Genomic DNA, 12,061 nt, shown 5'->3' with positions numbered 1-12,061 from the left:
TTATAAAATGGTTTAATGAATGATTAACTAATGTCTTTCAATAGTATAAAGTCTAATTTTTATAACAGTCTTGCTTTTTGCAAGACAATCAAAGAGGAAAGGAAGTGGATATTTTAACTTCAGTTCAGACCAAGTTATTTACTACCCAAGAACCAAAATGTACATGAACTACCCCCACACATTTAACAGGATAGTAATGTTTTGACTATTACAAAAATAAATAAATAAAAGATTTTATCAACTTTGAATACCCTTAAAACATTTATTATTGTAACAATTTCCAAAAACTAATTTGAAACAAATCTATTTACTAACATTAGTTGTTTGTGATCAGTTTCAGTCTGATAAATATTGCATCAATGAATTATTTAAACCCCAAATACTACAGAGATTAAAGTAAACATGAATTTTGAACTTGGATCCAGTAGCATCACTGAAAACAGTAGTAGATTAATAATGAGGTGCATTCACCCAACCTGAATAATAATGGATCTCCCATTACACACGAAATGAATTTTGCATTTTTTCAACGTGTCTTTATTATAAGAGTAATAATTATTTTTATTGTTTACCTGAGTCTTTCTAAGCTTATCTTCTATATGTACAAATTCAAGATGTAATGCTTGATGTTCATCTTTCAAATGGAGGTTCAACTCTTCTAGATTCTGAGCATTGCTTTTGTACAATTCTATTTCTGCTCTCAAACTGATACATTCTGCTACACTTTGTGATAATCTAAAACAACAAAATATGAAATCAATTTAAATAAGTAGACACACATATATAATCACTTCAGAGATGTTTTGTATATTTCAACATGTCAGAAATAAACATTTAATTATATCAAGAGAAATTTTAAAATCATTAAACACTAAAAACACAGTATATATTAAACATCTGCACTAGTTGACCACAGCAGAGAAATAATAATATCCACTGATCGGTGAAGGCACATAAACTAAATGTGTGAAAACAACCTAAATATAGTTGTCATATAAAACTGAATATTCTATTAATATGCAATCACGAAACAGTATGCACCATAATAACTCTGCCTCCATTTACACATAGAATTATATATATTATATGCAATATCTGTTAGCGATTTTATATTCATTGACATGCTAATGCAATAATCCCGATACATTTACACCTGAAAGTTGGAATTTATTGGCAAAACAAGTCATTAGATGACATGAGAATGAAGTTACAAGATATATTTAAATTGACAAATTTTATAGATTTTACGAATATTTCAAAAACTATAAATACTCTCTTAGGCAATGTAAAAAGGGAAATGCATAGGTTAAGTTTCAATGTAGTAAGAATTAGTGACATAAGATGACAATGTCCGCAAGACTTTTAGTAAGCATATTATAGAATAATCAATATGCTATCAGTTAGTGGGTGTACAAGTGTTGGAATAATAATAAGTAAAAGATCAGAAAGCACTAAAAGCAGTCATTTAATACTACCACCACAAGAGAATTATTTTTTTAACAAACCAACCACAACACTGTATGTGTTCCTCTTTAACAGAAAATGATGAAATAATTGACCTTAAATAGAGTACCAAAGAAAAAATGGAGAAAAATATTCAACTGTTAAGGATATGAGTTTGGTTTTAGATAAGACTGTTAAACCACTCTGATCATAGGCATACTCTCTAGGAAGTAATCAGTTCCTTCCCTTTTCTTCAACCTTCATACCTTTTACCTCAAATAGGTGTGTTTTTCAAACTGCATCTATTATTGCCCTGGTTTCACTATGCACCATGCTGGCACTTCACGTAGTGCCTCACTCATCATGCACATCAGTGACACTGTTTTTTACTCAAAAAATAATTAACCATACCATGGACTTTACACTACAGCTTCATGTTTCATCAGGATAAAATATAAAGGGACTGAAAAGATACAAACCAGTGAAGAGACTGATGACAAAAACCTAAATCTCATTTAGAAATTTTTCTTTATCTTTTTCTTATTTTTTAACAATTTATGGATTTGTGGAATTAACAATTCCACACAGTTTGGACCACTGATAGATAACATGTTTGACATTTCTACCACCAATTCATTAATACTGCCAGAATGAGGTCTTAAGGAGTAAAGTTTTGATCCTCTTATTATTTCAACAACTACGCCCTCAAGACGGCAGTAAAAGGAAGCAAAGAAAGTAAATAATTATACTCTGTAATATCATATTGATTTATAATAATCGTAATTAATTTTCAGTAATCTCCAACACATGATTCCACATTTAAGGAATTGTAAAATTAATTTTGCACAATGTTACGACTATCTTTGTAAACAAATTAAAAAATTGTAAACAATGAAATAGAATTTTTTTTAAAGAAGTTCCAAATCAATCCTTGACAAAGGAGTCCTTAAAAATATCAATGAAAACTGGCTTCAAAGCTTTAGAGAGTCAATTTTTGCATAGTATTATATATTCAATTAACACCAACACAACATCGAAACTAGGAATTTGCATGTGATATATATCACAATGCCCAACTTTGAATTTTCTACAACTTGCAAAATCTTCATCGATGACTTTGGTTCAGGGGCTTTTTTACACATCAAGATAACTGACAAATGTAAAAATTTTGTAAGGGAAGAAATACAGAAAAAGCAGTCAGGAATCTTATTTTTAAAATCATACAGTCATACTAGAACTACTGTTGAGATATATCAAAAAATAACTATCAAAAATTTGACTTTTGGTATGAGATAATTACCACTGAAAGATTATATTGAGTACAACACATTAATGATGGGATTTCTAGCCACAAAATTCCACTAATTTTGGAAACTTCAAAATTAAGAAAAAAATTATGAAATGAATGCACACAGAAGAAAAGTATTAGAAGTTTAAAGTATTTGATGAGCAGTGGTATTTTTATAGCAAACACAAAATTGATTTGGATGTAAAGGTTTGAACAGATTAGCTAGTGAACTTTAGCATAATCAAATATATTGCAAGGCAGAGTCCACTGTAGAAGTGATATTTTTAAAAATCACACTAGTCAACACAAAATTTGTACCTAACATGTACTTTTCTAACTGTAATTTGGGTGCTGATTTCAAATACGTTATTGAAATTGTGGTAAAGGTTTTACACAAATCGTAAATTTGTAAAAAATTTTTATAATAAACTCATTTTGATGAACTACTGGTTACAATTAAGAATAGTTTCTGTGTTATTAAACAACATGTATACATATTTAATAAACAAACTAAATAAATAAATATATATATATATATATATATATATATACTGTATGTGAAGTAGACACATAAAGCATGTCATGATGACATCATACAGACAGCTGTTGTTGCCTACTGCAGAGCTAAAACTCTTATTCTAGCTTCACTTGTTTAAACGATGAATTGTGTATCATAGAGTTATTAGTAGTGTTTTGCTATATTTCCATCAATTCATTAAAATACAAAAGTGATTTTCCCCATTTTTATTTGCTACAACACGGCTTCTGGAAAAGTTTGTGGATGTTCAAATCATCTAAACAATTTTTCTTATGTCTGTGGAAAATTTACACCTAAATCTCAAAAAAAGATTATTTCTGAATTGATAAAAACAGCTTATAAATTTTATTTTGATTGTGTACTCAGAGATGAAAATGTGGATACCTCATGTTATTTGCATATCAAACTCAGTAATTCTAATTGAATGGTTAAAAGGGAAACGAGTCATACCATTTGCTGTACCGATGGTTTGGCATCTAAGGAGCACTTCACTGACTGCTACTTTAATATGACAAATATATTTGGATTTTCATTCAAATATGGAAAGTTAATAAAATATGCAGATGTATCCTCAGCTCTAAGGCTGGTACCATATGGATACGAGTGAGTTACATTTACCACCATCTAATCCGACACTGCTGGAAGAACAATCTATAAATGAAACAGATGATGTACAGGATGTTGAAGATTTCTTCCTGTATCTGATGAGAAGTCTCCACTTAATTCAACAATAAACTTAATGATTTAGTTCATGATTTAAAGTTTTCAAAGCAGCAAGCTGAACTTCTGGGGTCTAGACTCTAACAATCGAAACTTTAAGCATAAAAAACAAAAATTACTACGTTTAGAACACTGAATAAAACTCTTTCAACTTATTTTACTATGAAAAATTCATTGTGCATTTGCACTGATGTTGATAGCCTGATGAAAGAGCTTGGAATTCATCATATTCCTGAAGAATGGCATCTTTTTACGGACTCTTCCAAAGTTTGCATGAAAGCAATTTTATTGCATAGTAGTAACAAACAGACATCCATTCCATTAGCTCATGCAGTTGACATGAAAGAAACATTTGAAATTCTGACATCAATATCAGAAGCAATAAAATACAAAGAGCATATATGGCAAGTTTGCAGTGATCTGAAAGTTGTTGTGTTACTTCTTGGTTTTCAAGGTGGGTTTATGAAGTATTGTTTTATTTGTCTTTGGGATAGTTGTGATACAAAATGTTATTACCAAGTGAAGAACTGGCCATAGCAGCAGAACTTTGTGGCTGATGAAAAAACGTAAAGCACTTATCATTAATTAAGAATGGTAAAATCATACTGCCGCCACTTCACATAAAACTCATGAAAAATGTTGTAAAGGCACTAGACAAAGATGGACCAGGATTTAATCATTTAAAAATGAATTTTCCTAAACTGACTGATGGTAAGCTGAAGGAGAGACATTTATCTGTCCTAAAATCAAGAAACTGCTTAAGGACTCAACTTTTGACAATAAACTTAGCGAATGTGAACTAGCATGGAAGTCCTTCAAAGACGTTGGTGGTGGTGGTGGTGGTTTTTTAGGCAACAGAAAAAATGAAAACTATGTTTTTTTTTGTTAATAAACGGTTTGAAAACTAAAAATGTTAAGGATGTAGGATGTCATTTAAAGATTCATTTCCTATACTTCCAACCAGACCTTTTTCCTGAAAATTTGGGTTTTGTCAGCAATAAGCAAGGAGAGTGTTTCCATCAGGATATTCTGACATTGGAGCATTGATACCACGGAAGATAGGATCTTGGAATGATGAGTAACTATTGTTGGTTTTTGTTTAGAGAAACATTCATTGTAAAAGCGAAAAAGTTTGTCAACATTTAAAAAAATTGAAGGTAAGATAATTCCAATGATTTACACTTTTAAAAACCATTATTTTAAAATTCTATTAACGTATTTCAATTTATCTGTGTCTGAAAAAATAAATCTTTAGTCAACTTAAACAAATTTTAAATGAATACACGTAAACAGTAATTTTTTTAAAATATAATTTCTCAGTGATTAAATAAATTATGTGTCTAAATCATATATATATATATATATATATCAACAAAAAACATTATGTATTACACAAATTCTGATAAGTTTTGAATTCAGCACCCCAAAATTAGTTAAAATCACCATGTACAATTCCAGATACATGAAAAAACTTTTGTTTTGTTGACTAGTGTTATAATTTTCTAATCATGCATAAGTTATTTTTTTTTAAACAATTACCTATCTTCTAAAACACTAATCTGGTTTTCTTTCTCCTTCAAGCTGTGATTGAGATCTATCAGAAGTTGTGCATTCTCACCACGTCGCTTGTGTAAGTCAGTCAATTCCTCCTGTTGGCTGAGAAGCTTTTGTTCTAGAGCAGCAATCTTTGCCTCATTTACTCCTAAACCACTGTTACTACTTGTACTTCCACCACCTTCTAACCTAAGCTTTTCATTTTGAATGCTAAGCTGGAGATTTTCATGACGTAAAGCTGTCCAGTTGTCAAACAATCTATTATCTAAAAACAAAAAATATAAGAATGAATATCATTCTATATGATTTTTTCATAAAATCAAATTTAAAAAACCTTTATTTTCTCATGTATCTTGCATTTTTCTACTAGAACAGGTACAAAAGTTATTAATGTAGGGCTTACTTGAATCATAACTCTGATAACAAATCGAAAGTGAAAAATTGGTTAGCAGAGGTGCTTGTAAAACAAAGAAAATCTCAAAAACTACTAACTGATTACAAAATAAAGTAACAGCAAACTCCAAATTTGTTTTCATGTCCAAAAACTAAATGCTCACATTCACAGATAGGAAAGTGAAATATATTTACAAATGTCTCATTTTAAATCCTAAATCCTATGCAAGGACAATATAAATTATTCCTTGGCATAAAAGCAACAATTCAGGCCAATCACCTTTTACAATGCATGATGAAATGCCCTCGGATGTCATGGATAATACAAGTTTAAGGAAACAAAAACACATCTAATAGAGTATTAGGCATTCAGGATAATGAGATATTCAGTAGACCTTTTAACAAACTAAGCTGGGACCAACTGGTAATGAACAAGTCAGTTAAAATGTATAAATGCAATTATCTAACTCTCTGGAGCATTACAAATTATTTTCATAGCAAGAGGTAAATAAAAAAAAATATTAAAATGACAGTGGTTAATTAACGCTACATGAAACACGAATCTGATAAACATTTATGTTCAATCTTGGCCTAATAACTATCAAAAAAATCATTTATAATTACGCTGATAGACAAAAAAAATTTTTTTAATGTTTATCTAAGTGTGATAGCATTTCTGGAATTGCTTTTTTGTGCACATTACAGAACTGCAAATACAATTTTTCTATCACCCTTAGTTTTAAATAAATTACACTTCAAAAAAACTAAGGGGAAATACAGTTAAAATCTGTAAAATTTATAATTTTGCATAGCTGTGTTAGAGTGATTTCACTGATGTTTTACTTTTATAAATAGGAACATCCTCAGGAACATCTTGAATTAATGTCCAACAGTAATCAGCTAACATGTTAGTATTCCAGTTCCCTTTATAAAGGCTTTCAATCACTGAAATGTCTTTGTGGGAACGTTCACAGTATTTGTCACTTACATCTCCAATCTCGAGATTGTCCAGCAAAAAATTCAGATGTGAGTGGAGGAAATGTATTTTCAAAGACATATTATATCCCATAGCTCTGTATGAAGTAAAAAGTTGATTACAATATCATGGTAATTGTCATATTTTTGTTTGCCAAGAAACGTTTTGCAAATGTATTTAAATGAAGCCCAAGCTGCACTTTCTACAATATTTCACATTAAATTAAATACATCATCTTCGAACAACTCTCTTAATTGAGGACCAACAAATAATATAAATTCGTTCTTTAATTTTTCCTTCACTTACATTCGGAAATTTCTGCCTGATGTACAAAAATCCAGGACTATCCTTCTTCATTGCTTTTACAAAAATTTTCATTAGTCCTAGCATGATATGGAGAGGGGATTATTTTTTTGGGTTCAACTAAGGGCTCATGAATAATATTTTTCCCACTTGGTGTTCAGTTTTCTCGTTTCTTCCACTCTTTGGTAACATAATGTTTATCCCTAGCTTGGTTGTCCCATTTGCAAAGAAAACACATGTACTTATTACAGCCTAACTGCATGCCTAACAAAATAGCTATAACTTTCAAATCACCACATATGTTCCAGCTATGTTTTTTATAATTTATTTTTTCAAGAACGTCTTTCATCATATCGTATATCTCTTTCAAATTAATGCGATAAGCGATTGGTATTGAAGGATATTTATTAGCGTTGTGTAGTAGAACCACTTTTAAACTATACTTGGACGAATCTAAGAAAAGGCACCAGTCCTCAGGTTTATGAACTTGTCTTAAGTGCAACATAAGCTCATCAATATTTGTGCAATAAACCAAATTATTTTCAACAATAAAGTACTGAGAAAGTTCTTTTTGTCGGCTTCGAAAGCCTGAAATGTTTGTACTTTTTTGAAGTAAATTCCAACCTTGCAGTCTTGATCCTAACAGTTCAGTTTGATTTTTTGATAAATTTAAATCCCTAACCAAGACACCTAATTCACCTTGTGATATAAGATGTGGCTTATTGGAAGATAATTCAAAATCAAAATCATTGTTGTCTTTTTCAGTACTGCCTGATTCTTCATCACTATTTTCAAAAGATATATTCACAGGTGACTCAAGAACTGGAATAATTTCACTGTGAGGTACAGGCCTAATTATAAATTGTAATGAAGGATATTTTGCAGTATGTTTAGTTTTTTTAGAAATTCCAGACACACTTGTTAAACAAAAGTAATTATCGGTTACATGATCCTATATTTCACACCAAACCATAGGTACACCAAATGGCAATGCCTTCCATGTACCTTTCAGCCATCCTCTTAAATATACAAAACAATTAGTGCATAATATATGAGGGGCCCACATCTTATCCTGATCAATTTTACACTGAAAGTACAGATGATATGCTTTTTTAATTAAAGGTGTAATTTTTTTCTATCTGATTTTACAGTAAACTCACCACATACACAACAAAAGGCATCTACATCACTTACACAATTTCGTTGCATTATGACACTGCACTGTTAACAAACTTAAGACAACAATAAGACTGAATAAATTCATTTATACCTAAATCCAGTGATCAATACAGACAACACAGCTGTGTTTTCAGCTACATGTTTTGACAAGCACAGACATGTTTAATCTTGTCCATGAAGGCTCACTCTTCAGTATTAGATATGATATCACATGTGACTATGATATGATTTAATTCTTTATCTAGTATTGTTTATTTATAGCTTACAAATTATGTTAACAACGTTAAACAATAAAAAATGAGCTAACAAAATACAATATAGGAGCTTAAAGTGCTAACTAAATGCTGAAAAATTAAAAAAAAAAAATCCTTTAATTAAAATTAAAAAAATTTTCAAAAATGGTGGTTGATAGAAAGATTCTGAGTTCATATTTGTTTTCAGCATCAAAAACCAGATTAAAATCATGTATTGCGTGTTAGGAAACAAAAATTATATTTGTCAGTATTTTAAACCTTCTTGTTTTGAAATAAATACTTTAATTTCAATAGTTTTAATAATCTACACTGTTTTACCAATAAACAACCAAAAAACATAGTGCCTACTAATAGCAAATTAATCCTACTGATTTTTGGAAATGTCTGTTTATTTTTATTAAAAAAATTTGTTTTTGATTTTAAAAGTGGGAAATTAATTTGTTTTTTTGCCATTTTTTTTAGTTAATTATGTACAAAGACATTAAGAAAACAAAAAAATCTTCTTTTTAAATGCTAGTTAAAAAGTTTTTTCAATAATGTCATTTGTCTCTTATCATATTAATTATAAGTTTAATAACTACACATTTTCTTAATGAACTTATTAAACAGGTCAAAATGTCAGTTTTTCAGCTGGATAAAATACCTTATGTATACATATATAAATCAGGTGTCTTATTTTGTATGCCAGACCATAATAGGGTTTAATATAATTTTTTTTTTTATTTCATATGGGAGTTATGTAGAATACAATTAAAAAATAGTTTCAAAGAATATTTTTCTTATCAATTCCAGAAATTAAATTAAATTGTGTTAGTCAGCAGAATAGTTATTGATTAATAAAATAAAATTACCGACTACTTCTTATCCATATAATGTAACGAATTATTTAATTCAAATTTATCAGCAAGAATAGAACTAGTATAGCATAGTGTAGTCCTGAGTATATTTTCCTTATAGGCTGTCAATTAACGTATGCGTAAATGTGTATGTAAGCACGCGCTCATATACGATGTATACACACTATGATATATTTAACTGGCTAATAAGTACATTTACTTTATACGAAACTTGTAAACAGTTTCATTATTTTCTGTATTAATCACTGTACTCTACAGTAAGTAGTTAGTAAATCATGATCTGAAATCTTGATATACGTAGAAAGCACTATTAATAAAATACACCCTATGCATCAACTGAATCCAAGTTCAGTTGACGCGTAGGGTGGATGGATTACTGATCCGTGGAGGGGAGTAAAGAATATGAATATGACTACGCACGCATGCAAGGTACAAATACGTGACTTAACGTGACTATTTCTCTTTATTATCCGCTTTAAACAAATTTTTATTTGTACTTATATTTGATAACCAATTTTTTTTCTTCATTTTATCTATTACATTTTCGAAAGTTGTAATACGTTCATTTCTTTATTTTAACTACAAGGAAAGGTTAAATAAAGATGGGCAAGGTTTTTATATAGGCGGCTCCATCCCATCCATGGCATCTACATCGTCACTGTCTGACGGCAGATTCACCGCCATTATCGTCTCTGGTTTCGCTAACATTGACACTATTGTAAACCTTATCGGTTTGAATGTTGGGAACTCCGGCTCATAATTTTGTTCAATTTTTAAGGCACTGATTCCAAAATCACCCGGCAGTTTAAATTTTTTTCTCAGCCGTCTCTTTTATTATATTTTACCGACTTGATACATTTTCTTCAGCTAACTTACTTTATTTTTCGCTCAAATAAGCTCAATCGGGTTTAGTTCTGGATGGTACAATGCCGATCTTAAAACGTTGTGACCGAAATGTTCCCGTATTTTGCCGAAGTAGTACTTTTCACAGCGTGTTATTTAATCGTACTAATTTGAACAATTCAGTTTTCAACTTATTTGTTAAGAACAAATATGTTACAAAACATAGAACATTTCTGCTTTGTAGTTATTCTAACAGTTTTTGTTTTCGACAATTTGAACTATACGCCTTAAATAATTTTACGTTACGATAGTAAAGCTGTCTATTATCAAAACTGAAAGAGGTATAAACCTCCTTCAGATATAAAACTGAACTTTTAGTATAATTTTATTTCCTGCCACTTTTCTTGTTCTCAGTATTCATGTTCTTCCGGTAGTTTCCTTAGCATCTAGTCCGATTTAAAAATCAAAAGTGCATTCTCCTGCAGAACTTCCGGCATGCACCGATATCAGTTTCGATACTTTAGGTACGGGTTTTTTTGTAACCGCAACCACAACTTTTAAATGAGTTGAGTATGACTCGTCTGAAAAAATAATTACGTACACTACTCGTCTATAAATTTTCATCTGTTTTAAATACGAGGGTTATTTTTTTTCAAGGTCTGATCGGTCACGAAATAAAAAATCACGCCGCGTCACTTCGTTTAGTTCTAAACACGCAGCTAGCACGTAAACATGTCTACAACAATAGCATCTCCCGCCAAGTGTGAAGTGCGTGCGGTAATTCGATTTCTTCAGGCTGAGGGGTGTAATGCAGCTGAGATTCATCGACGAATAAGTAATGTGTACGATGAAACTTCAATGAGTGACAGCAAAGTGCGACAATGGTGCAGGAACTTTAAAGCAGGACGTACAGATGTTCATGATGCAAGCGGTCAGGGGAGGAAGCGAGTGTCAACTGATGATCTCGTTGAGCGAGTGGATGAGGCAATTCGAGAAAATCGTCGGTTCACAATTTCTGTATTGAGTGATTCGTTTCCTGAAATTTCAAGGTCAGCTCTCTACACCATTGTAAGTGAGAGACTTCAGTACCGCAAACTGTGTGCGAGATGGGTTCCCAAGATGCTGTCCGACCATCACAAAACAATGAGAATGGACGCCTACCTAACGTTTCTCCAGCGCTACCACAATGAAGGAGAAGATTTTTTGAACAAAATTGTCACAGGGGATGATAGATACATGGGTCCATTTCGAAACTGAAGAAACAAAAGAACAATCCAAACAGTGGATGCATTCTCATCCTCCCAGTAGACCAAAGAAGTTCAAGCGAACCTTCTCCAACAGAAAGTGTATGACTACTGTGTTCTGAACCGGAATGGAGTTCTGTTGGTGGAATTCATCGAACATGGCACGACCACCACTGCAGCCTCATACTGCGTGACTCTTCAACATCTACGAAGGGCAATTCAGAATAAGCGGAGAAGAATGTTTTCATCAGGCTTGTATTTCTCCGTGACAATGCTTGGCCGCACACTGCAGCTGTAACAAGGAAGCTCCTGCAGCGTTTTCTTTGGGAAGTGTTTGATCACCCACCATACAGCCCGGACTTGGCTCCATCCGATGTTCACCTCTTTGCTCACATGAAACGCTGGCTAGGAGAACAACATTTTGGCGCAGATATCGAGCTGCAGACCAGCGTAGAAACATGGCTGAAAA

General features: G+C 31.5%; 1 protein-coding gene across 4 annotated transcripts in view; it reads right to left on the bottom strand.

Moving 5' to 3' along the window:
* LOC142332628 (autophagy-related protein 16-1-like) overlaps window positions 1–12,061 on the bottom strand; it is a 129,836-nt gene that overhangs the window by 93,432 nt on the left and 24,343 nt on the right. For all 4 annotated transcript variants that reach the window (XM_075379187.1, XM_075379209.1, XM_075379198.1 and 1 more), the window contains exons 2-3: window positions 5,529–5,808; window positions 573–735 (exon numbers count right to left, since the gene is read on the bottom strand). In XM_075379187.1, coding sequence (XP_075235302.1) covers window positions 573–735; window positions 5,529–5,808 — 443 coding nt within the window. The remainder of the gene's footprint in view (window positions 1–572; window positions 736–5,528; window positions 5,809–12,061) is intronic.

The sequence above is a fragment of the Lycorma delicatula genome, chromosome 1 (genome assembly GCF_047948215.1).
Source record: "Lycorma delicatula isolate Av1 chromosome 1, ASM4794821v1, whole genome shotgun sequence".
Classification (NCBI taxonomy): domain Eukaryota; kingdom Metazoa; phylum Arthropoda; class Insecta; order Hemiptera; family Fulgoridae; genus Lycorma; species Lycorma delicatula.
The sequence above is the reverse complement of the archived record's forward strand: the minus strand, read 5'-3'. Positions and strand labels throughout refer to the sequence as shown.